Source organism: Chiloscyllium punctatum, chromosome 8, assembly GCF_047496795.1.
Source record: "Chiloscyllium punctatum isolate Juve2018m chromosome 8, sChiPun1.3, whole genome shotgun sequence".
Lineage (NCBI taxonomy): Eukaryota > Metazoa > Chordata > Chondrichthyes > Orectolobiformes > Hemiscylliidae > Chiloscyllium > Chiloscyllium punctatum.
The window spans coordinates 64,147,316-64,174,299 of record NC_092746.1 but is presented as its reverse complement, the minus strand read 5'-3'; the positions used below and the strand labels follow the sequence as shown (position 1 = coordinate 64,174,299).

Genomic DNA, 26,984 nt, shown 5'->3' with positions numbered 1-26,984 from the left:
TGATCTAGTGTAACTAATGTTGTGGGAAGTAAAGGAGGAAATTGTAAGACTCCTTGTAGAAATATTTGCACCATTTATAACTATGGGTGAGGTGCCTGATGACTAAAAGGTGGCTAATGTTGTACTTTTGTTTAATAAAGGTTGTAAGAAGAAACAGAAGAACTATAGACCTGTGAGTCTGACTTCAGTTGTGGGTAAATTATTGGAGATGATGATAAAGATAGGATTTATGACATTTACAGAAGCAAAAATTGATTAGAGATAGTCAGCATGGTTTTGTGTGAGAAAAATCATGCCTCACAAATTTGATTAAGTTTTTTGAGGAAGTTATCAAAAAGATTGATATCAAAAAGAGCAGTAGCCATTCTTTACTTAGACCTTTGTAAAACCTTTGAATAAGGTTCCACATCGTGGCTCAGTGGTTAGCACTGCTACCTCATAGGTCCAGGGGCCAGGGTTCAATCTCCACCAGTCTGTGTGGAGTTTGTACATTCTCCCTGTGTCTGAGTGGGTTTCCTCTGGGTGCTCTGGTTTCCTCCCACAATCCAGAGATGTGCAGGTTAGGTGAATTGGCCATGCTAAATTGCCCATAGTGTTAGGTGACTTAGTCAATATAGGGTAGGGGAATGAGTCTGGGTGGGTTACTCTTCGGAGGGTCAGTGTGGACTTGTTGGGCCAAAGGGTCTCTTTCCATACTGTAGGGAATCTAATCTAATTGTGATTATTTTGTAAAGTTAGGTCACATGGGATTCAGGGTGAGCTTGCCAATTGGATAAATAATTGACTTAGAGAGACAGACAATGGTGGTGGAGGGTTGCATTTTGGACTGGAGGCCTGTGACCAGTGATGCTCCACAGGGATCAGTTCTGGGTCCTCTTTTGATGTCATTTCTCTAAATAATTTGGGTGAGAATATTGAAGGCATGGTTAGTACATTTGTGGAGTCACCAAAATTGGTAGCACAGTTGTCAGTGAAGGAAGTTTTCTAAGATTGCAAAGGGATCTTGATCAAATGGGTCAATGGGCTGAAAAATGGCAGAAAGAGTTCAATTTGGATAAATATGAGATATTGCATTTTGGTACAACAAACATGGGTAGGACTTATACAATTAATGGTACAGTTTGGATAGTGTGTTCGAACAGAGGCACTCTTGGGTTTCAGGTATATAATTCCTTGTAGTTTGCATCACATATAGACAGGGTGAGTAAAAAGGCATTTGACACGCTTGTCTTCATTGCTCAGTCCTTTGAGTATAGGGGTTGGGGAGTCATGTTGAGGTTGTACAGGACATTGGTGAGGCCTCTTCTTGAATACTGTGTCCAGTTCTGGTCACCCAGTTATAGGAAGACTATTATTAAGTTGGTGAAATTTACCAGGATGTTGTCAGGTATGGCATTTTTGAGTTGGCTGAGATATTTTTCATTGGAGAGTAGAAGGTTGAGGGGAGACCTTAGAGAGGTTTGTAAAATAATGAGGTGCATAGATAGAGTTAAATAGTAGTTGTCTTTTCCATAAGCTGGTGGATTTCAAGACTAGGGGGCACAGTTTTAGTGAGAAGAGAGATTTTAAAAGGACATGAGGGGTAAATCTTTTACACAGATAGTGGTTCGCATTTGGAATAGACTTCCTGAGGAAATGGTGGAAGTGGGTACAATTACATCATTTAAAAGACATTTGGATAAGTACATGAATAAGAAAGGTTTGGAGGAATATGGGGCAGGAATAGGCAGGTGGGACTAGTTTAGTTTGGAATTATGTTCAGCATAGATTGGTTTGACTGAAGTGTCTGCTTCCGTGCTGCACAACTCTCTGATTCTTTGTGGGTCAAAGCTTAAGCACATTACAATTCATAGCAGGAGCAGCACAGTACAGTGACTGTAGGTTGAATGGTTGCTGGGAGATGGAGATCTTGGCATCCCACATGTGATTACAGATCCTTTCTATGGGCTCAAGGATATTCTCCTCACCTGCTGGCTGCACCGTCACTCATAGTGACTCTTTTTGTAGGCTGTTTTCTGCTGAAATGAGACAGAGGGAGTCTTGAGTGAGATGAAAGTGGCTGGCAGAGCTGTGAGTGGTGGTGCAGACCCAGGAAAGCTGGTGAGGATGTTTAGGAAAAATGGAGTACAGAAAAACTCAGCCACTGAGCTGCATGCAATAGTGAAAGTGGCAAACCATGAGCTGTGGCATTAGATGGGTGCAGAAATTGAGTTAGAGTGAGTGAAGATGATGGCCCTTAATCTCGCAGAGCACAGACGGTCATTCAGCTTCATGTGGATTTGCTGTGCACTCCTCCAAACCATGGAAACTGCACTGAACTAGGTGGTTCCTGCAGACCAGGCTGTAGCAGCATCTGGTATCATGGTCACCTTTATCACACCTTGGGAAAGAGGCCAGCAGTTCTCTCCACACTGAGACCTTGCCTGTAGGTTTGGCTTGCTCATAGACAGGCAGAACATGCACATGCTGAAGTGCTGGAGAGAGAGATACTATAGATAGGTAGGCAGAGAGAGATCATCTCACTGTTCGCATTCACTCACTGTCTACCTCTTTCACTTTGGAAAATGAATATCATTTTAACCCAAAGGGTTAGCTTTCTACTCTGTGACTTATGTTCACCGTTTAATTACCAAATATGGTCACCTCAAACTAGGAAACGCTCTTCATTGTGCTGGAATTGCTTACTGTCATGAGCTGTCTGAATGATCTATGGTGCAGACCACATCTGCTGGGGTCCATTGTCTAAAAGATGAGTTTAACTGATTGTTGCGCATAACCTGAATAAATCGCTAGTGCCTGAATGTCCGTGAGGAGCTTGTGGGATGGGCTATTCACACGTTTTGAAGTTGATTGTTTGGGTGATTCACATCCAGGCAACACACACCCTCACTGCTTTCAGACTAACAAGGTGAAATCATGTAAATACGAAGCCAAGAGCTTGCATTTCAGCCACTTAAAATAATGTTGTCAGTCTTCAAATCTATTCTCTGGGTTTGAGCGATTCACTAAATAAAGGATTTTTGATGGATTTTTTTCACAGAATTATTACGTCTGGTGTAAGGAATCTGTTTCATTTGACACGCGGCTGATTAAAATGTTACTATGTTTTGTAATCTTTGTGAAATCTCACTCATAAATATTCAGTAAACTTCAGACAAATTGCATATTTTGTAAGAAACTTGAAGCCCAGGATTTCCATAATTAAAATACAAGAACGTGTACCTTATTCAACACGATAGAAATGTTAGTATTATTTATTTAGTTTTTAAAACAAATCAATTGATTTTTGTTGTAAAATAATATTCCATAAGAATGCATCAAGATGCTATTAAAACCCTTTAACATCACCATCCCTAAGACTGGTTGTAAGAGCTGTCATGTATATCTATATGAGACAGCTAGCATTTTTATCGATGAGATACAGGCAGTGCAGCTATTTATATTTGTATACGTCTGACACTTGCACCTATTTTATAGGCTTCAGGTGATTATTTCATCAGTTTTCTAACTGCCATGAAGGTCAAAAGAATCCAAATTTATTCTTCTAAGAACTACTGATTGCAAACTTCATAAATTGACTTATCAATAATGTTCCAGAAGAATCTGGAACAGTAGCAGACAGCAGGGTTCAATGGGAGCAATAACTACATGCTATTTCATGAATAGTTCTATTTAAAGATCAGAGGAAAAGGACTTCAAATCAATTTCTGTTACAGCAATACCTTACATGTGTTACTGCATCAATTTCACTGACTAAATAGTAATGTGGTTTCTGATTGAAATAAAGCTGTTCATGTTTGGAGTTAAATAAAACCTTCAACATGACCTTCTCCAATTCCCAAATCACTCTGTACTTAGGGCATTTTGGTTGAGGTAAATTACTGAGAAAGGCTGAACTTTAAAATCAAAACAGTGAAGTTAATGAAAATTAAACACTTTTGATTGAATTTGTTGTGCTATCTAGAAAAGTTCTAGTAATCAATTCACCTCCAGGATTTGATGTTATACGAAACACCAATGTGACAGAGAAATAAAAATTCCAAGGATCTATTAAGGATGATTTTATACCTATGAGAATGTTTCTGGACTGCATTAAATAATAGCCAATGTAAGCTATTAAACATTAGTAATAGTTTGGCAGAATACAACTTGAATCTTGTTGAACACTGAATATTGTGGAAATTGCTTTTTCGATGATCATGTCTTTGCTGACGAGCCCGTATGCCCACCAATCAGCATTTGCTTCTTATATTGTGTAAAATGTTATCCTCCTTCCCATTGATATTTCTTGCAAATGCTGTCATGAATGCAAAAAAAAGACAAAATGTGTCTTTTTCTAGCAATACTTAAAATTTAAAATGACTTTAAGGAATGTAAACTGATTTACCTTTAAGAAAAAATTGGAAGAGCAGTGAGATGGAGATAACACAACTAAAATAAAGACTTGCAAGCTATTTTATAACTTAAAAGGATATGAAGGGCTAATAAGAAGGTGACTCAAAAAGTCTTCAGATAACAAAAATATATATCAGAAAACTTGAATGGAAAAGTGGATTTTGTATAATAGCAGATCAACTGATTTGTTTTGTGTTGAAATAAGTTGGTGGTAAACACGAAATTAAAAAGGTAAATGAATTAGAAATATTTTTTAAAAAATAATGACAAAGTACCATCTTAATCAATTCTTCATTTTAATCTTCAGAAATAAGTACAACTGCAAGATTCTAGATCAATTCACAATGACTAAAAATGTATGTGCAGTATGTGTGAGGTATATATGTACAGTATGTGTGAAGTCCTGGACACCCCATGTGCCCCAGACAAAATATCTGCAATAATTATCACCGGCTGCACAAACTTGAACACTAAGTTGAGGAATGTGAATGTGACTGGAGTCACTACTTTGCATCTGCAAGGTCAAGAGCTATGTGAGTAGCATATTTAGGGAGGGGGTCACAAAGCACATTAGAAGCATCCAGGCAGAGAGGCAATGAGTAACTGCAGGCAGTCTAGCAGAACAAGACAGGAGAAGGAGGTAGGCATTCCTGGAGTCCCATAAGTCTATCTTGTTTGCTAATTGGCATTTCACTTTCAATACTGGTGAGAATACTGGTTCCACAGGAGAGCTCAGCACGAGCCATATTGGTGTCACCATGGGTGGCTCAGCTACCTAGGGTGACTGTTGGGGAGAATGAAGAACCTGAAGAGCATTAGTGATAAGGATTCCATAGTCAAAGGATGAATTGCTACCTGGCCAGCATTTATTGCACATGCCTAGAGAGGCCTTTGAGAAGATGGTGATGAGCTGCCTTTTTGAACTGCTGAAGTCCACATGCTGTAGGTTGACCCACAATGCCCTTCGGAACTAAATTCCAAGATTTTGACCAAGTGACAGTGAAGGAGTGGTGATATATTACATGTGGTGGTGTTCCTGTCTGTCTGCTGCCCTTGCTTTTCGTAATGGAATGGCCGTGGGTTTGGAAAGTGCTATCCAAGAATCTTTGGTGAATTTATACAGTGCACCTTGCAGATAGTTTGCACCACTGTTACTGAGTATCATTGGTGGACGTAGTGAGTATTAGTGATGTGGTACTAATCATGTGGACTGATTTTGGATAACGGCAAACTCCTTGCATGTTGTTGGAGCTGCAGCCATCCAGGCAAGTGGGAAACATTCTATCATACTTCTGACTTGTGCATTGTAGATGAGGAAAGGCTTTGGGGAGTTAAGAGTTGAATTACTTCCCCCAGTATTCCTAGTCTCCAAACTGCTCTTGTAGCTGCTGTATTTATGCGTTGAATCCAGTTGAGTCTGAGGTCAGTGGTAACCCCAAGAATGCTGATAGTGAGGAATTCAAGGGGTGGCGATTAGCTTGTCTCATATTGGAGAGGTATTTGCAAGTCACGAATGTCATTTGCCACTTGTCAGACCAAGCCTGGATGTTGTCCAGATCTTGTTGCATTTGAACATGGACTGCTTCAGTATCTGAGGAGTCACAAATGGGGCTGAACATGGTACAATCATTGGTGAATATCCCAGTTCTGACCCTATGATGGAGGGAAGGTCATTGTTGAAGCAGCTGAAGATGGTTGGGCCTAGGGCGCTATCCTGAGGAATTCCTGCAGAGAGTCCTGGAGCTGAGATGACTAACCCCCAACAACCACACCATCATACTCGGTGCCAGGTAAGACTCCAACTGTCCAACCAGTGAGAGTTTGCTCCCTGAGACCCATTGATTCCAGTTTTGTTAAGGTTCCTTGATGCCACACTCCATTAAATGTGGCCTTGATGTCAAGAGCTGTCACTTTCACCTCGCCACTGGAATTCAGCTCTTTTGTCCTTGTTTGAGCCATGACTGTAATGCGGTCACAAGCTGAATTGTCCTAGCGGAACTCAAACTGGGCATCACTGAGCAGGTTACTGCTGAGCAGGTGCTGCTTGATTGATCGATTGATGACACCTTCCATCACTTTAATCCTGATCGAGAGGAAACTTGGGCAGTATTTGGCCAGGTTGGATTTGTCAGCCTTAACTTTTGCAATGACGTGTTGGGGTCTTCCACCTTTGAGAGTGGGGATGTTTGTGGAGTCTCGTCCTCCAGTAAGTTGTTTAATTCCCCACCACCATTCACAAATAGATGCAACAGGACTGCAGAGGTTAGATCTGATCCATTGGTTTTGGGTTCAGTTAATTCTGTCTATCACTGGCTGCTTATACTGTTGGCACACAAGTAATCCTGTTTGGTAGCTCACATTTAGATATTCCTGGTGCTGCTCCTGGCATGTCTTCCTGATCTCTCAATTGAACCAGGCTTGATCCTCTGGCTTGATGGCAGTGGCTGAAGGGGGGTTAGGCTGAGCCATAAGGTTACAGATTGTGCTGGAGTACACTTCTACTGCTGTTGATGGCCCATAGCACCTCATGGATGCCTCGTTTTGAGTTGCTGGATCTGGTTGAAATCCCATTTAGCGTGATGATAGTGCCACACAAGATGTTGCCCCCAGATGTTAGTGAGGAGGACTTTTCAGGATCGACTGGACTGTTTCTGCCATTGTCTTTTTCGGGCCAGGTGGTCCGTCTGGTTTCATTTCTTTACTGATACAGATTGAGACAGCTGACTGGCTTGCTAGGCTCTTTCAGAGGGCAGTTGAGAGTAAACCACATTGCTGTGGGTCTGAAGTGATCCACAGGCCAGGCCAGCCAGGCCAGGCCATGTGAGGATGGCAGGTTTCCTTCCATGAAGAACATTAGTGAGCCAAATGGATTTTCCTGACAAACAGAAATGGTCATTTGTTGATTCTCAATCTCAGACAATTTTTATTGAACTCAAATTTCACCATCTCCTGTGGTGTGATTCAAACCCATGTCTCCAGAACATTAGTTGAGTTATGGATTAATAGCCTAGCAATAATACCACTAGGTTATCGCCTCCCCATTTTATTGTTGACACTATTGCTGCTGACGTGCCTCCAGCACAGTACATAGAACATAGAACATAGAACAGTACAGGCCCTTCCGCCCTTGATGTTGTGCCAACCTGTGAAACCAATCTGAAGCCCATCTAACCTACACTATTCCATTATCATCCATATATTTATCAAATGACCATTTAAATGCCCTTAAAGTTGGCGAGTCTGCCACTGTTGCAGAGAGGGCATTCCATACTCTTAATACTCTCTGAATAAAGAACCTACCTCTGACATTTGTTCTATATCTGTCACCTCTCAATTTTAAGATATGTCCCCTCATGCTAGCCATACCATTAGAGGAAAAAGGCTCTCACTATCCACCCTATCTAATCCACTGATCAGCTTGTATGTCTCTATTAAGTCACCTTTCAACCATCTTCTCTCTAATGAACACAGCCTCAAGTCCCTCAGCCTTTCCTCATCAGACCTTCCCTCCATACCAGACAACATCCTGGTAAATCTCCTTTGTACCCTTTCCAAAGCTTCCACATCCTTCCTATAATGCAGCGACCAGAACTGTATGCAATACTCCAGGTGCAGCCGCACCAGAGCTTTGTACATCTGCAACATGGCCTCATGGCTCCGAAACTCAATCCTTCCACCAATAAAAGTGAATACACCATACACCTTTTTAACAAACTTATCAACTGGATGGCAACTTTCAGGGACCTATGCACATGGACACTGAGTATTGAGTACAGAAGTTGGGAGGTCATGTTGCGGCTGTACAGGACATTGGTACACTTGGAATATTGCGTGCAATTCTGGTCTCCTTCCTATTGGAAAGATGTTGTGAAACTTGAAAGGGTTCAGAAAAGATTTACAAGGATGTTGCCAGAGTTGGAGGATTTGAGGTATAGGGAGAGTTTGAATGGGCTGCGGCTGTTTTCCCTGGGGCGTCGGAGGCTGAGGGGTGACCTGATAGAGGTTTACAAAGTCATGAGGGCCATGTATAGGATAAATAGACAAAGTCTTTTCCCTGGGGTCTTGGAGTCCAGAACTAGAGGGCATAGTTTTAGAGTGAGAGGGGAAAGATATAAACGAGATTTAAGGGGCAACTTTTTCACTCAGAGGGTGACGCATGTATGGAATGAGTTGCTAGAGGATGTAGTGGAGGCTGGTACAACTGCAACATTTAAAAGGCATTTGGATGGGTATATGAATAGGAAGGGTTTGGAGGGATATAGGCCAAGGACTGGCAGGTGGGACTAGATTGAGTTGGGATATCTGGTCGACATGGACGAGTTGGACCGAAGGGTCTGTTTCTGTGCTGTACATCTCTGTGTCTCTATGACTCTGCTCATTTACACTACCAAGAATCTTACAATTAGCCAGTACTCTGTCTCTCTGTTACTCCTTTCAAAGTGAATCACCTCACACTTTTCCACATTAAACTCCATTTGCCACCTCTCAGCCCATCTCTGCAGCTTATCTATGTCCCTCTGTAACCTGCAACATCCTTCCTCACTGTCCATAACTCCACCGACCTAACTAATAAAAAGATAACTAATAAAAGCAATAGGGAGGAGAAAATGAAATAGGACGGTAATATAAAAGAAACTTGCAAGAGGTTTTTAGATATGTAACAGGGAAGGAGGCAAGAGCAAACATTGGACATGGCAAAGGAGTTGAATAGGTAATTTGCATTAGTCTTCACAATGGAAGACACCAGCAGCATGCCAGAACTTCAAGAAAATCAGAGACAGAGATGAGTGTAGTGACCATTACCAAGGAGAAGGTACTGGGGAAGCTGAAAAGTCTGAAGGTAGATAAATCACTCAAACTAGATGAATGATAGCCCCTAGTTCTAAGGAGATAGCCGAGGAGATTGTGGAAGCATCACTGGCGATCTTTAAGGAATCACTGAATTCAGGGAGTGTCCCAGAGGGCTGGCAAATGTGACCCCTCCTGGTTAAGGAGATAGGGATACAGAAGGCAGGAAATTATAGGTGGCCGGGCAAGTTGAAACTGTTGTTAAGAAGGCTTAAAAACAAATTACTGCGGATGCTGGAATCTGAAACCAAAAGAGAAAATGCTGGAAAATCTCAGCAGGTCTGGCAGCGTCTGTAAGGAGAGAAAAGAGTTGACGTTTCGAGTCTAACTTTTGAGCTTTGACAAAGGGTCAGTTAGACTCGAAATGTCAGCTCTTTTCCCTCCTTACAGATGCTGCCAGATCTGCTGAGATTTTCCAGTATTTTCTCTTTGGGTTAAGAAGGCTTCCTCGTTCCCTGGGAGAGGTATAGAGTGCCAAAGCAAGGAAGTTATGGAGTATTTTGAAAATTGTTTGATTAAGCTACAACACAACAAGAATTAAATTTACAAATGCTGTTGCAAGAGCAGACTTGCAAGTGCAGCGGAAACAAATGAAATCTATTTGATGTTGACAGGAGCATACGTGACAAGCCAAATGTTGCTTAAACCTTGTTGTTAGGATGTGGGAAACAGAGTAGACTTAAAAACTTGTTTATAAAGCATGATTAAAGCTGTTATAGTGGAGGTCTCAATGTGCAACTATTTAGTCTCAGTATAAGAAGAAATAAAGCTGGATATTTGAAAAGATCGAGGACTCATTCCTCATTTCTTTGCAAACCATCACACACCTTCCAGGTGAAACAACATTTCACTTGTTCTCTTTCAATCTAGTCTCCCATCATTGCTGCTCACAAAGCAGTCTCCTTTACATTGCTGAGAACATAACAGAGATTGCAGTGAGGAACACTTCTACTCTGTCTGGAGGAATAACCCTGACCTCATTGCTTCCCATTTCAATAACCTACTTTACTCTCATGCTAACATTTCATAGAACATAGAACATAGAACATAACAGCGCAGTACAGGCCCTTCAGCCTTCGATGTTGCGCCGACCTGTCATACCAATTTGAAACCCATCTAACCTACACTATTCCATGTACTTCCATATGCTTGTCTAATGACGATTTAAATGTCCTTAAAGTTGGACAATCTACTACCATTGCAGGCAAAGCATTCCATACTGTTGCTACTCTCTGAGTAAAGAAACTACCTCTGACATCTGTCCTATATTTATTACCCCTCAATTTAAAGCTATGACCTCTCGTGCTCGCCGTCACCATACTTAGAAAAAGGATCTCCCTGTCCATCCTATCTAACCCTCAGATTATCTTATATGTCGCTATTAAGTCTCCTCTCAACCTTCTTCTCTCTAACAAAAACAGCCACAAGTCCCTCAGCCTTTCATCATAAGACCTTCCCTCCATACCAGGCAACATCCAAGTAACTTTCCTCTGCACCCTTTCCAAAGCTTCCACATTCTTCTTATAATGCGGTGGCCAGAACTGTACACAGTACTCCAAGTGCGGCCGCACCAGAGTTTTGTACAGCTGGAGCATAACCTCATGGTTCCGGAACTCGATCCCTCTATTAATAAAAGCTAAAACACTATATGCCTTCTTAACAACCCTGTCAACCTGGGTGGCAACTTTCAAGAATCTGTATACATGGACACCGAGATCTCTCTGCTCATCTACACTACCAAGAATCTTACCATTTCAGTCCTGGGCTGCTGCTATGTTCCAATGAAGCAGAACCCAAGCTCGAGCAACACCTCACTTTACACTTTTTGGTACTTTACAGCCTGTAAGACTTAATATTCAATTCCATAACTTCGCAGCCTGACCCCATTATGACTGTTTTCCATTTTCACAAATTCTCCCTCACGGTCTCCCTCTGACCTTGTCTTGTTTGTATCTTGTTTATATTACACTCAATAGAGAGAACCCGTATCCCTCATTCACACCTTAATTTATACTCACTTTATATATATTTCTCTTTCACCACAATTAAAAGCCTGTTTATCTTTTGTACTGCATCTCCACACTCTCTGTTTCCTGCCACCCCTCCTCCACCTCTGTCAAGGGATGGAAAAGCCCATTTTCTCATCCATTTTAATTCTGATGAAAGGTCACTCTGGATCGGAAAGGTTAACTCTGTTTCTCTGTCTCCACAGATGCTGCCAGACCTGCTGAGTTTCTCCAGAAACGAATATGCACACAACCCTCTGATGCTGCAGCATGGTTCCAGCATCTTCTTCTGGCATAGATGTTCAGTCAGAGTTTGTGGTTCGTGTTACTACTGATGACTTGGTTACGAATGGAAATGAAGTCCTAAAAGCAGGTTTCAGGGACTTGGTATATAAATATATTAAGGGTTAGAGAATAAGATGGTGAAACTATTAGAAAACAATTCTGAGGAAGCCAATTAACCTCCACTTGGCAAGGCATAGATTAATCAAAGATGTAGGAACAAATTAATTCAGGATAGTCAGCATGGTTTTGTCAGGGGAGAACATCTCAAACAAATTTGACTGAATTTTTCGAGGAGGTAACTAGGTATGTGAAAGAGGGTAATACACTTGATATAGTACACACGGTCTTCAGTAAAGCTTTGGACAATGTTTCTTGAGGCAGGCTGGTAAGATGCTAAGAGCCCACAGGATTTAGGGCACTTTTGAAAATTAGATCCAGTATTTGCTTAATGCAGATGTGATGATTGAATGGTTTATTTTGTGACTGCAAGTCTGTGACTCCTGGTGTATGACAGGGCTTAGCACAAGATCCCTTGTTGTTGTAGTGTGCATTAATGATCCAGACATGAATTTACAAGTTTAGATTAAGTTTGCAGAAGACCCAAAAATTCTGGTGTGGTAAATTGCAAAGCCTTAGACTAAGGTAGACATTTTGGGAGGACTAACAAGGCCAGAGAGAATACATTGAATGGAAGGATCCTAAGAAGTGCAGGAAGGCAGACTATTCAAGGCTGAGGGATGATTTTGCAAAAGTAGTCTGATTACAGCGACATGAAAGAATGTCAGTGGCAAATCTGTTGGAGGCATTCATAAGTGAGATTCAAACCCCCACAAAGAACCAGGGTGGTACCACCAAATCTAGAGGCTGTTGGTCATTCCAAAACAGACAGGGAAGACAAAGTAGAAAAATAGAGCTTATGATGGTCTCATTAAAAAATGCAGTTGAAAAAGCATTGAGGAGTATGGAATCTACAACGGTATAGTCTAAAGCAAAATTAGAAAAATATAGAGAGAATACGAAAAAAGTTTGTCAGTAAAATATGAAAAACCCGAAGATGTTTTATCATTACATTGAAAGCAAAAGCATGACTAAGGAAGAAATTGGCCAATCAGTACATGGTAACATGTGTGGATGTGGTCAGGGGTTTCAATTAGTATTTTGACTCTGCCTTCACAAAGGAAAGGAATGATCCAAATACTTTTAAAAGGGAGGAATTTGAAATATTAGATAAAACAGGAACAATGAGAAGTGCTGCACTGGAAAGCCTGATCTCCTCAAAAGTGGATCACCAGGTTAGATGAATTGTAAAGAAAGCCAGGGAGAAAATAGCAGGGTCTCTGAGATCATTTTTCAATACTCACTAGAAAAAGGCAATGTAATGGAGGATCATGAACACTATATATAGTTCTGCACTATTCAAGAAGATTGCCCAGGATATGCCAAATAATCTTCTGTCTGATATCTCTGCTGGACCTATTACTGGAATTAATGTTGAGAGTTAGGACTAACTGTTACTTGGATATTCGGGATGGTCAGCATGGTTTTGATAAATAAAGGTTGTGTCTTACAAACTTAATTGATTTTTTTTGAGGAAGGAACACAAAGGATGAATAATGATAGTGCAGTGGATGTTCTCAACACATTTTTGTAAAGCAATCGACTATGTCGCATATCACTGAAGTCTTATGGTGAGACCATTTGGCCCATTGTCCCTGCACTAAGTCTTCAAAGTACAGCATTGTAATATTACCGGGGCCAATCTCCTGTTTATTCCTCATACCCTTTCACATTTTTAAAAATCCAAATAATTGTGTAATGCTCTCTTGAATGTCTCACTTGAACCTGCCTCCACCTCATTTCTGGGCAGTGTAATCCTTATCATAGTTATTTGCAGAATGAAAATACTTTTTTCAAATCACCTTTGCTTCTTTTGTAAATCACTTAGAATCTATGCCCTCTCTTTCTTGTTCTTTTCCAAGTGGGAACAGTTTCTCACTATCTACCCTACTCAGACTGGTCAAAAAAAGCCCATGGGATGCAGGGAATGTGGCAAATTGCATCCAACCTTGGATCAGTGATGAAGTAAAGGGTATTAGTCAACAGATAACTCCAAGAATGGGCAACAGTTTCAAGTGGTGTTCCACACAGCAAGTTTTGGGACATTGCTGTTTGTGATATATACCAGTATATTCGATCTAAATATGGCATGATAGCGAAATTTTCAGACAACCTAAGAATTGACAGGGTACTTGATGGTGAACAGTATATTTGCCATTCCTGATGAAGGGCTTTTGCCCGAAACGTTGATTTCCCTGCTCCTTGAATGCTGCCTCACCTGCTGTGCTTTTCCAGCACCACTCTAACCTAAACACTTCAGGGTGATATCAATTGTTTGGCCAGGAAATTGGTGAATGGAATTCAATCTGAAGAAATAAGAGGTTTTGCATTTGTAGAGGGCAAACAAAGCAAAGGAGTGCACAATAAATGGATGGGCATTGAGAGAGGTAGAGGAAGTGACAGATCTTGGTGTTCATATTTACAGTTCCAGAGACAGAAGGACAGGATAGGTCAGATGGTAAAGAAGGCAGAGAAGATGCTCTTCTTCACTGGGCAAGGTACTGCAGGGATGTAATGCCAGAACCATATAGGCCATACCTGGAGACTTGTGTACAGTTGTGTGTCTACCTAAAATGTACAGATTTCACAATTCAAGGTGGCAGGTCACCACCAACTTCTCTAGGGCATCTAGGGAGAGGCAATAAATGCTGGCCAGCCAGTGATGCCCATGTCCTATGAGGGTTTAAAAAAGAATTCTAGCCACCATATTACAGGATGGCTTGCACAAGAGAGTACATTGGGGGCGTACAAGAAAGTTGCCTGAGTTTGAAAATTGCAGGTATGAAGAAAGATTGGGAAGACTCTGGTTGTTTATCTTTGGACAGATTGGACTAAGTATGATTTACTCAAAGTGTACAAAATAATAAGGGCTTGGACAGAGTAGATAGGAATGACCTGTTTCCTCCATCAGAGAGGTCTCAGGGAGTATAATCAGAAGTCACATGACATTAAGTTAAAATCCAACAGTTTTATTTGAAATCACAAGCTTTTGGAGCACAGCCCCTTTGTCGTGTGCAGGAAGCATAGATTTAAGATGATTTGGATAAACATTTGAAGAAACACTAGGAAAAGCTTTTTCACCCAGAGAGTGGTAGGTGTCTGGAAGTTACTGCTTTGTTTGATGTTCGAGACAGAAACTCTCAATTCATTTAAAAGCATTCTGGATATGCACCTGAATTGCTATAACCTGGTGCTGGGCAGTTGGATTAAAGCAGGCAAAAGAGAGGACTGCAGATGCTGGAAACCAGAGTTTAGATCAGAGTGGTGCTGGAAAAGCACAGCAGGTCAGGCAGCATCCAAGGAGCAGGAAAATTGACGTTTTGGGCAAAAGCCCTTCATCAGGAATAGAGGCAGGAAGCCTCCAAAGTGGAGAGATAAATGGGGGGTAGCAAAGAGTACAATAGGTGGATGGGGGGTGGGATGGAGGTCATAGGTCAGAGAGGAGGGTGGAACAGTGGAACTGCCCTCATGACCTGTCCTACCTGTCAATCTCCCTTCCCACCTATCTGCTACACCCTCCCCTCTGCCCGAAACGTCAAATTTCCTGCTCCTTGGATGCTACCTGACCAGCTGTGCTTTTCCAGCACCACTCTGATCCTAACAGTTGGATTAAAGCAGCCGCCTAAAAACTGTGATGTGGAGGCACCGGTGTTGGACTGGGGTGGACAAAGTTAAAAATCACACACCAGATTATAGTCCAACTGGTTTCTTTGGAAGTACTAGCTTTCGGAGTGCTGCTCCTTCATCAGGTATCTGTGGAGTAGGAATTTATAGCAAACGAACACAATGTCATGCAACTGAAATGATGTATTGAACAGATGTAGATCGCTATACTGGATTAGTGGTGCTGGAAGAGCACAGCAGTTCAGGCAGCATCCAACGAGCAGCGAAATCAACGTTTCGGGCAAAAGCCCTTCATCAGGAATAAAGGCAGTGAGCCTGAAGCATGGAGAGATAAGCTAGAGGAGGGTGGGGGTGGGGAGAGAGTAGCATAGAGTAGAATGGGTGAGTGGGGGAGGGGATGAAGGTGATAGGTCAAGGAGGAGAGGGTGGAGTGGATAGGTGGAAAAGAAGATAGGCAGGTCGGACAAGTCAAGAAGTTAGTAACTGAGCTGCAAGTTTGAAACTAGGATGAGGTGGGGGAAGGGGAAATGAGGAAGCTGTTGAAGTCCACATTGATGCCCTGGGGTTGAAGTGTTCCGAGGCGGAAGATGAGGCGTTCTTCCTCCAGTCGTCTGGTGGTGAGGGAGCGGCGGTGAAGGAGGCCCAGGACCTCCATGTCCTCGGCAGAGTGGGAGGGGGAGTTGAAATGTTGGGCCACGGGGCGGTTTGGTTGATTGGTGCGGGTGTCTCGGAGATGTTCCCTAAAGCGCTCTGCTAGGAGGCGCCCAGTCTCCCCAATGTAGAGGCGACCACTATCACCTTCATCCCCTCCCCCACTCACCCATTCTACTCTATGCTACTCTCTCCCCACCCCCACCCTCCTCTAGCTTATCTCTCCATGCTTCAGGCTCACTGCCTTTATTCCTGATGAAGGGCTTTTGCCCGAAACGTTGATTTCGCTGCTCGTTGGATGCTGCCTGAACTGCTGTGCTCTTCCAGCACCACTAATCCAGTATTTGATTTTCAGCATCTGCAGTCATTGTTTTTACCTAGATGTAGATCGCTGTTAAGTCTTTCTTGTTTTGGAATGGGTTGCAGGTTTCTGTTCATTAATATGTAAACCTGGGCTTTCTTGTTGTGCTGTAACCTTGCGATGGTTCTATGAATTGGGATAGTAGATTTTGTAAGGTAATTCAGAACATTTTTTCCACCATTTAGTGTTGCTGAAATAAGCAGATATTTCTAGTTAAGTTGTCCATATCTGTTTAGTTCATGAGAAGTCTCCCTAAACTTTGTCATTTGTGCTGAAGGTTCAGGGAAGGGGCGGGGCTTTGCCCTAATTGACAGCGAGCGAACCCAGACTGTGGCGTCATCGCGTCACGGGGCGGAAGTCCGCCGGGAACGGATGACGTTATTTCCGGATGTGGGGTTCCGCTTCGACAACACGCATGCGCGGTTAGGTGTCAGTCTTAGTCTGCAACGTCAGCGGCAGAAAACACCAGCGACTCCTGAGACAGAGAGAGAGAAAAAAGAGGTAAAACCCAGAGCGATGTTAAGTGTATATAAATAATCATTACCCTGGGGAGGCGAGAGGGTAAATACCCGGGAGGAGACAATACAAACGGGGGAATTGGGAGCAGAGAGAGGTACCTGGAGGAGGGAGGGGGAATTGAGAGGAAAAGAGGTGTGGGGACAGAGAGAAGGAGAGGTTCCCAGGGGTATCCCGACTGGAGGGCGAGCTCTGTTTGAAGAGAGAGGGACCTGGGGAGGTGGGGGAGAGGGAGTAGCTGGTCTGAGGTGAGCAAGGGGGAGGGGGTGCTGGAAGGGTATTAGGATAGGGAAGGAAGGGAACTCGGGGGGGAGGGGGGGGGTTAGGCAATAGGTTGTAGAGAGAGAGAGAGAGAGAGAGAGACACGGGGTGGGAAAGGAGTGTGGGCTGAAAGGATTTGATGGGTTGGGGGAAGGAGGCCACAGAGAGTATGGATTCAGTGTAATTTTCCAATCCTGGCTGGATGCAGGCATGATACAAAGCCCTAATAATTACTGACTTGTCGATCTAACCTGGGAGGTTGGGAAATTACTACCACCATTCATAAATAATATGATTAACTGTTAATGGAGAGGTACATGTTATTCAGAAGTAGTCAACATGATTTTGTTAAGCTGGATTGATGAGGATAAAGCAATGTGTGTTGTCTACATGGATTTTAGTAAGGTGTTTGACATGGCAGACTGGTTGTAACAATGAGATATGGTAGTTGGAACCAAAACTGGCACAGTGATGGGAAACGAAGGGTAATGGTTGATGTCTATGTCTTTACAGTTTGTCACAGATGGCTGGGTTTTGAGTCTTGTATTTTTTTTGCAAATATTAAATACTCAGACTTAAATGTGGTAGGCACGATTGAGAAATTTACAGATGGCACAAAGTTAGGTAGTAACCAAGAGGTGGTGGTTGACTGTAGGTAAATATCAATAGTTTAGTTGTATGGATGGAAAAGGGGTAAAATAAATTCAATCCATGGATATAAAGTTGTGCATTTGGGAGAACAATCATAGGAAGGAAATACACAAGAAATGGGAGGTTATTGAGAAGGGTAGAAGAAGTGAGAAAACTTGGCGTATATGTCCACGTATCCTTGAGGGTGGCAGGACTGGAAGATCACTCCTAAAGAAGGCAAATGGGATGCCTGCCTTCATGAGATGAGGAAATAAATACAAAAGTAGGAACCACACTTTGGAACTGTGTAAGATACTGGTTAGACTGTAGTTGACTGTTCATCACAGTTCTGCTGACCTATGTTACAGCCAAGAAACAATTGTTCTTGAGAGAGTATGGAGGCAATTTACAAAAAGGATGCTAGGCCTTGAAGATTGAAGCTATGAGGCACAGTTGGATAACCTAAGATTGTTTTCATTCAAACAGAGGAAACTGAGGTGATTTAATCAAAGTGCAGGAAATATTGAGGGCAATATATGATTAATAATGAAAATAATAAGATGAGTGGACAGTGAAAACCTGTTTCCTTAATGGTAGTGTTCAGTTACTGGGGGCACAGATTTAAGACGATTAGTGGCAGGATTACAGGGTTTATGAGGAAAAGCTTTTTCGCCCAGGAGGTGGTGGATATCTGGAATTCATGTCCAGTTTGGTTGAGGCAGAAGCTCTCAACTTATTTTTTAAAAATCTGGTTGTCCACATCAAGCACTGTAACCTGCAAAGCTATAGATGAGCTGTTAGTAAGTGGAATGGGTGGCTCGTTTATTCAGCCTGTGTAGCCATGTGTGTTGAATTTCTGTGTTGTATCCTTTTCCATCCTCTAATGAAGGGAAAGAGGGAGGCTAGTTTGGAACAAAGTTACGCTATTAGGGAGCTGACAGCAAAGTGGTTTTAAAGTGATAATCCGATCACCGTAACTTAATTGAATGACATCATGTTCGACGGACTGAATGGCCTACTCTTGTTTGTTACGAGGGGATGGGGGGATAGAGACTGTCTAGGATGGATTGATGGGAAGGAGACTTTTGAAGGGAAGGGTAGAGGGGGGAGATTTTGAGATTATACTGAAGTATCAATTTAAAAGATAATTTGCCAACACGTCAGGTAGAATATGGATAGAAGTAAAGATATCAGAATGGAAGATATTGTAGCTACAAAAAAAGTTGAGAGAATACAGGATTAAGGGAAAAGGGCCAGAGAAATACTAAAATTGAAAGATCTGTGATGGATTTACCTCCTGGTTCAAAGAGCAGGTGTGATTTATTTATGCAGTGCAAAAAGTGTTCAGTTTCATTGTAGCATTATGAAGATGCGGTGTAAATGACTGCAAAAAACTTGAGGGAAGGTTTAAAGTGTGCTTGTAATTGTTAACAAAAGTGGTTGTGATCCAAGTAAGACCATAAGACGTAGAAGTTGAAATAGGCTATTCAGCCCACAGAGTCTGTTCTGTCATTCAATAAGGTCATGGCTGATCTGGTAACAGCCGACTCCACTTTCCTGCCTTATCCCCATCAGCCCTTGATTCCCTTACTGATTAAAAATCTCTCTATCTCAGCCTTGAATATATTTAATATATACAGCTCTCTACAATGAAAAATTCCATAAATTCACTATTGGGAGAAGAAACTCCTCTTCATCCTTGTCTTAAATTTGGGACCCTTTATTCTAGGTTATACCTGCTGATCCTAGACTCTCCTTTAAGGGAAAACAATCATTGTGCATCTACCTTGTCAAGTCCCCTAAGAATCTTAAGTGTTTCAATTAGATCACCTCTCATTTTTAAAAATTCAAATGAGTACAGGCACAACCTACTCAACCTCTTCTGAACTGTCCCTCCATGCCTGAGATCAACTTAGTAAACCTTCTTTGAACTGCCTTCTATGCCTTTGTATGTTATAGCAAAACCAGCCTATTTTTATATTCCATTCCTTTTGAAACAACATTCCATTGCCTTTCCTTTTATCTGCTGAATTTGCATGCTAGTTTTTAATAATTTCTGAAGACTCAAAATCCCTAAGCACTGCAGCTTTCTCTATTTCAATAATATTCATCTCCTCTATTCTTTCTGTGTAACCTCACGTTTTCCCACATTCCATCTGTCCACATGCTTAACCTATCTATATTCCTATGCAGACTGAGTCTTTCCACCTCATCCAAGTCACTAATATATTGCACATAATTGTAAGTCTATTAAATTGAACCTTAATATTGAGTTTAACTGAAAGGTACAATATTGTTGTTTCTATTGAATTGATCAGCCAAATAGCACAGGATGACCTGCACAGTATGGTGCTGATTAGGAAAGCAGCCATTAAAAGATATGTTTGGTAGCATGGTGCTGGGTGTGTTGGATATTTTGGTGGTTGTAGAAACTGGTGACTGGAGAGCTGAGCCATGGTTCTGGGAGCGATGCAAGTAGGGAAAGTGGATGGATGTAATTGAGTGTCCTGTAACTCTATTGGATATGAACTGTGGGTTGGGGGAGTAAATTACATTCTTGAAACTTGAGCATGAAACAGATTTGAAAGTAAGCTACAAACTCTGAGCAGAGTAGACCCTTTGTGGCAACAGCAGTGGGCAGATGTCATTAAGTTGGCTGTGGTTGTGGTCAATTTGTAATAGATGTGGGTGGACAACCTATTTCCAGAAATGGCGATCAAAATGTTGAAAATAGACAGGGTCAGAAATTGTCTGTGTTGGTAAATAGGAGTGAGAGAAGGGTGCAGCACTGACTACCATTAGTGTATTGGTGAGAGGGAATCAGAGTAAGATTAGAATTCGGGTCGCTTCTGTGTCCCACAAAAAAGGCAGACTAGTAGAAGATGCAAGTTGCCATGTCCTAACTTAAGATATTTGGCGTTCTTCCATTTTGGTTTCAGTGTAACTGCTTGCTCATCACCTTTGATATCTTTATCATGGGTAAAATGCTTACAAGCTCTCACTTTACTCCAGATGGCAGCAGTTTTGCAGTAGCACAAGGTGCAGATTTGACTGTATCTAGCACATCTGGTTTAGCCATCCTGCGCATCAGAGTCAACTTGGCTGATCTGCCAAATTTGGATTAAGTAGCAATTATTGCAAAATGAGATGTTGGCCGAAGTGCTTTCCAGGCTTTGTAATGTGAACCAGTTAGTCACTTGTACTTGATGCTTGCTTGTACTCCAAACAGTGCCTGAGCTGGTTATTTGTGGGAATCAATTGTGTCAAGAAACTCTTTCATTTGCTCACGTTACAGGATACAATGGATCAAGTAATGCAGTTTGTGGAGCCCAGTCGTCAGTTTGTAAAGGATTCAATCAGACTGGTGAAAAGATGTACAAAACCAGACAGAAAAGGTGCAGTACTATTGCTTTTTCTCAGTTGTGCACATTTTTGTCTGAAAACTATAAAATATAATGCTTTGACTATGTGGTGTTAATAGGATACGGTTGTAATATTTCTAGAATATATAAACTTAAAAAATAGCAACAGGAGTGGTGCGATCTTTTGAATGTGCCGTGCTATTTAACAAATTGGCTGTTCTGGGCTTGCTAACATGGGTATGAACAGGTGCACAATAGGCTAGTTCTGCTGACCATTTTTGTGAAATCATGGCCTTGAAATAAGTCCTCTCAAGTTTTAAATGTGAATATTGTTGTCTAGTTATATTTTATACATTATGAAATTGGAATCTTTATAATTTTCCACAATCCAAGGTAAAGTATATCAATCGCAAGATTAGATTAGAAAACATTATTGTTAATATTATGAAAGCAGTTAAACTTTGTCTTGGATCATTTTAATTATATGTACAGAAATATGAATCTGTTTTTGCAATTATAGTGCTTTAATATCTTTAACCTGCCTGCACACTATACGGAAGGTGTAAAGGAAAGTGTGTACAAAGAGTTTGGGAGCATTTGTGATATTCACATTTACAAACATATTGCATTGGATCTAGGTGCTCAAAGCTTCAGAATGGGATGTTTTCTTTTTGGAAATACTTATAAGTAATCCTGTCTGCATAAATATGCTACATTTCAGGATGTTCAAAAATACTTTGGCATACTATGCAAAACAGTTAGAATTCCCAACCTCTGACTATTTTCTAAGGAGAGTAATTTGCCTCCTGACTCCCCAACTTCCCTGGATGAGTGAAACTCCAGCTGGACATCATTCAGACTACTTGACTGGCATCCCATCCGTCACCTTCAACAACACGTTCCAAACCCCTAGCTTCTGCTACCTAGAAGGACAAAAACAGCAGATGCATGGGAAGACCAACTGAAAGTTCCTTTCCAAGACACTTTGCAACTTGACTTGGAACTGTTCCTTTACTGTGGCTGGGTCAAAATCCTGGAACTCCCTCGCACCTCGGTGAGTGTGCCTTACACACATGGACTACAGTAGTTCAAGAAGGCGACTCACCACTATCAACAGCATAGGTGCAATTGGGGCTTGGCAATACATGTGGTCTAGTGATGCCCACATCCTCCAGAAGAATACTATAAAATTGATTTCGTTTGCCTCTAGTCAATAGCCTAAACCTTTTTTGAACTCTGTTTTACACTGATAGCATTCATACTCTGACTTGAATGGCTAAAGCATAGTTTTCCAACTCACTCTTTATTTAATCAACAATTTAATTGGTTCTTCCTAAAAGTATGATATTCACCAAATGGTTTTCAAGTGGAATAAATAATTAATTGTCAAAGCCCGAAAAGGTTCCAATTTTATTACCATCAATAACCTGGCTGTCTGAAGGTACAATAAATATGCATTTGTGTATGTAATTCAAGAGTTGTTTCTGAACCATCAATATTCTCCATGCAGTGAGCTTTAGTGTTTAATAACCTTTTATGGCATGTGAAAATGAACTCAATTTTGAGAGATTCCTGTGTGGCTTCATTTTTACAGAATTTCAGAAGATTGCCATGGCAACAGCAATTGGATTTGCCATCATGGGATTCATCGGTTTCTTTGTAAAGCTCATTCATATCCCTATTAATAACATCATTGTGTAAGTATTCAGTTGTTTTGACTAATAGCTAGTTTCTGTATTTAAAAGAAAAAGTGCATTTGATTAATGTAGAATGTTCTCATTAGCTCAGATTTATGTTCATGAATGTTTTGAGGGTAATGGATAGAGAAATTAGATTGTGACATATTGTACACGTGGAAGAATATTTTTGTTTCACTCCAGTGGCTTTGCAGGTGCAGTAAACTATCCAGTGCAACTTATGATTCTGCTTGCCGAGACACTTTGATGTTTCAAGCCTTGGTTAAAGGGGACAATAGTATTCTATTTAATGGGGAAGCATATATCTAAAATTAAAAGTTGCATAGTGCAGGCTGGATAAGTGAACTGGGAAGGAAGCACAATCTTCGTAATGTTAAATGTGGGCACAAGAATGCCAGGTTCTAACTGATCAGTGATGGGGCTCGCATCCTAATTTCAATAACTGATCTAAATATTAAAACTATAGGTAAACTAAATTCACTTCCTTAAAAATACAGCAGTAGTTATAAAATGCAGCTGAAGATGTATAAAAAAAATGTAAACTGTTATGCAGTTAGAAAAGTTAAACAAAACATTAAATACTTGTAGAATGTGTGCAAAAGTGTTGTTACCTGCAAAATATTCTATGCAGTCACATTGATCAGTTTATTACTCAAAGTTTACCCAGGTGCATGTGTGAGACAAATAAAGGACTGTAGTTGGAATGTAATTTTTCTAAAACACTTGCAAGTTAAAGTAAACAATTCTTACACAAAATAGGTTTTCACAAACTACGCTGACTGCCTGAAAAGCACAAGTACTGAGGTGAACTTGATTGGCTTCCTGAATTCAATTCACTGAGCTCCATTGACTGAGCATTCAAGGTCATCTTGGTACGCATAGGTCTTACATGGAATCTTTGCTGGGGAAAATGCCACCACATGTCTCTTCTTATCCCCACTTCCTGAATATTCTGGAATGGTGTTTGATTTCAGCCAAAGGGGTCACAGGGCAGGGATCATAGTGTCCGATAGCTCATCCTAGGTGTACCCATTCTCTATCCAAGATATATTTACTCCATGGTGCCAAGGGGTCTGGCTGAATCTGTTGAATACTCAAACATCATGTCTCTTCAAACATAATTGTTCTGGCTGAGTACCTCCTTAATGAGTTTTGGGTCACAACAACTCTACTATTGTTTAATCTACAGTACAGGTCTGGGCTGATCCCTGTGGTAACATTGACCCCTTTGAATTCCATTAGGACAGGCTTGCTGAAACGGTTTAGCCAATTTTATATTAGGCCTAGTTGCTTCAGCCTTTGGCCACGGTGTCCAAATTATACGTTGAGGGAAATTTTATAAGAAATGGGATAGATTGTCAGAGCAGCAGAATAAAAATACAATGTCTTTAACATTCATAGGCCAGTTTGTACTTTTTGGTCTGCTTACACTATAAAACATGCTGATACATCAGTGACAGTGATGACTAGAGTGTAGTTGAAGTAAATGCTGATTGCTGGAAAACAAACTGAGAAAATGAAATAGTGAAAAATAAATTTAGAGCAGATAATGGCAATCATAAGTAATGTGTTTGAGTTTTGTGCATAAATGCCATTTTCTTAATATTGCATGCTATTATGAATACAAATGTGGATAGTTGAGTTCATGTTTGTTGCCACATGTTTTTTTTATGAATCTGTGTTACAATTTCTCTTGCCTCAATTCTCCCAGTAGTGTACAGATTAAATTTATAGACAGTATTCTATGTTCTTAGCAAGGTTCTGTTAAGATTTGTCATTAAAATATCAATTTAAATGTCCTATGCCTTTGGGTAAAAGTATTTAATCAGTTTTTTTTAATGGCCTAATTCTTTTAGGGGTTCTTTTTAATGTAAAGCAAAACTCAAACCTGTTATGTTTTTCAATATTTCCCAGTCTTGTGCTCTTCAAAGTATGATTAATTTTACCAGAATATATCATATCATTATTATTGATTTCATCTGCTACATTCTCCCATGGTCTGTTATGTCACTGTCATCTCCAAATTTCAACTTTATCTATTGTTGTGTAAACGAAGAGCAATATGGGCAATGCTCTTCACTTTTAATATCATGTATTGCTACTTCTTAAATATAATTCTATACTCCTTGCTCATACCTACTCTTATCCTGTGATACCTGCTAAAGCAATAATAAAAATGCTTTTAAAATCTCTGCATTTCATCTGTCCGCTGTAGATGTTACTTCAAAGTATTCCAGTTTATTGATCAAAGTCTTTCTCTTGCAATGGAAGTTGTCTGCTTCCCATTTCTTCCATTTCAGCATTTCTAAATTTCTTAATGAAAAATATTCTCCAATTTTTCTGACAGATGTTAAGGTGTAACTGAGAGTTAAATCAATTCCCATTAGCACTACGAAATCTAATTCTTTTAAAAGTTTAATTTCACCCATTCAGAATTTACCATTATTCCCGACAGCATCCTGTTGGGTAAGCACTGAAATGGGTTTGAGGATCTCCAAACGTTTCTTGTTATTCTTTATGAACTAATTTCCTCCTCCTTTGTTTAACATTCAACATTTCTTATTTTATGAATATATTTGCAAAACAACTTTTCTTTGAGTTTATTTTGCCCGGTTTTGATTACCTCACACTAACTTCCTTATTTTCTGTTCTTACCATACCTGTAGGCCTTGTGTATATTCCTGTAATAGAGTCATAGTATCGTAGAGGTGTACAGCGCGGAAACAGACCCCTTGGTCCACTTCATCCATGCCAACCAGATGTCCGATATTAATTTAGTCCCATTTGGCCCAGATCCTTCTAAACCCTTATTTATAGACCCATCCAGATGCCTTTTAAGTATTATAATGGTACCAGCTTCCTCCACTTCCTCTGGCAGCTCATTTCATGTAAGCACTACCCTCTGTGTGAAAAATCCATTTTGGGCCCCTTTTAAGTCTTTGCCTTCTCACCCTAAACCTATGCCCTTTAGTTCTGAACTCCTTTTACCCCAGGAAAAAAGACCTTGTCTATTCACCCTATCTATGCCACTCAATTTTATAAACCTCCCATAAGATCACCCCTCAGCCTCTGATGCTCCAGGGAAACTAGCCCCAGCCTATTCAGTCTCTCCCTATCGTTGAAACCCTTTGACCCTGGCAACATCCTTGTAAATCTCTGAACTCTTTCAAGTTTCACAACATCTTTCCTATAGCAGGGAGACTAGATTTGCGTGCACTATTCCAAAAATGGCCTAACCAATGTCCTGTACAGCTGCAACATAACCTCCCAATAAAAGCAAATGTCTTCTCTATCTGTAACTCCACTTGCAAAGAATTAAGAACTTGCACTCCAAGGTCTCTCTGCTTGGCTCCCTAGGACCTTACCTTAAGTCCTGCCTGATTTGCTCTACCAAAATGTAGTACTTTGCATTTATCTAAATTCCATCTGTCACTCCTTGGCCCATCTGATCAAGAGCCTGTTGTACTCTGAGGTAAACTTGCCAGTCTGTTACACCACCAATTTTGGTGTCCTGAAATGAGAAGCAGTCTTTTTTAAAAAAAAATCTTGTCTTTTTTTTCAGTATTTTTAAAATTAGTCCAATTTTGATCCATTGCCTAGTTAATACTTAAACTGCACCTCCCATTTTAATTGGTTTTGGTAGACGTGTGGAACCATATTTTACCATCACCCAAGGGCTAATTTGAATGTTCTGGATCTGTTGATTTTCATAGCTAATATTATTGAGATGGTTGAAAACTTGTACTTGCAATGTATAAGATGGATTATGGTAGTAAATGTCAAAATGGAGGATAATTAAAGTGTTTCAATCTTTTTACAGTGGTGGTTAAGACGTCATCTAGTCTAATGCGAGCTGGGTAGGGAATGAAGATGAGAGGACACCATGGAATATTTCTTATTTTGTGCTGTTTTGAGTGAATAAAAATAATTTTGAAATAAATATATAAATCAGACTTTTATTTCTTCTGTTGTGTTAACTCCTGATACATCGTTTCACGTAAAGGCACAAACGTTACCCGAGGTGTCTCCTTATTCCCATTGTCCATAATAGAGGTTGATCTGTTTCTATTGTCACAGTTCCACTTCCGTCATAAGTGTTGGAGGTGCTGACCAGCTGGCCAAACTGAAGTACCTGATTGGCTGCAAAAGAGAACAGTGGGAGAACATGAAATTACAAGATGTCACAAATTATTCTCTCACGTTGTTGCTCTACTTTTCATTGAAGGTCCCA

General features: G+C 40.7%; 2 protein-coding genes across 8 annotated transcripts in view; one reads left to right on the top strand and one right to left on the bottom strand.

The window, feature by feature from the left end:
• Positions 1-16,616: 16,616 nt before the first annotated feature.
• Positions 16,617-26,706, top strand: sec61g (SEC61 translocon subunit gamma). Its single transcript, XM_072575663.1, has 4 exons — positions 16,617-16,788; positions 20,990-21,089; positions 22,651-22,753; positions 26,574-26,706. The coding sequence occupies exons 1-4, from the start codon at positions 16,660-16,662 to the stop codon at positions 26,581-26,583; spliced, it is 342 nt and encodes a 113-aa protein (XP_072431764.1). The 5' UTR covers positions 16,617-16,659; the 3' UTR covers positions 26,584-26,706.
• The window catches only part of tpk1 (thiamin pyrophosphokinase 1), a 385,692-nt gene continuing 385,403 nt past the window's right edge, over positions 26,696-26,984 (bottom strand). For all 7 annotated transcript variants that reach the window (XM_072575655.1, XM_072575662.1, XM_072575660.1 and 4 more), the window contains one exon: positions 26,696-26,893. In XM_072575655.1, the coding sequence (XP_072431756.1) occupies positions 26,766-26,893 (128 nt within the window). In that variant the 3' untranslated portion in view covers positions 26,696-26,765. The remainder of the gene's footprint in view (positions 26,894-26,984) is intronic.

What these genes read in the sequence shown, in the direction of transcription:
- sec61g (XM_072575663.1), top strand. Translation starts at nt 16,660, where the DNA reads ATGACGTTATTTCCGGATGTGGGGTTCCGCTTCGACAACACGCATGCG. An exon ending in CAGAGAGAGAGAAAAAAGAG is followed by an intron (nt 16,789 to 20,989) that starts GTAAAACCCAGA and finishes CTCACGTTACAG; the next exon opens with GATACAATGGATCAAGTAAT. An exon ending in TACAAAACCAGACAGAAAAG is followed by an intron (nt 21,090 to 22,650) that starts GTGCAGTACTAT and finishes TCATTTTTACAG; the next exon opens with AATTTCAGAAGATTGCCATG.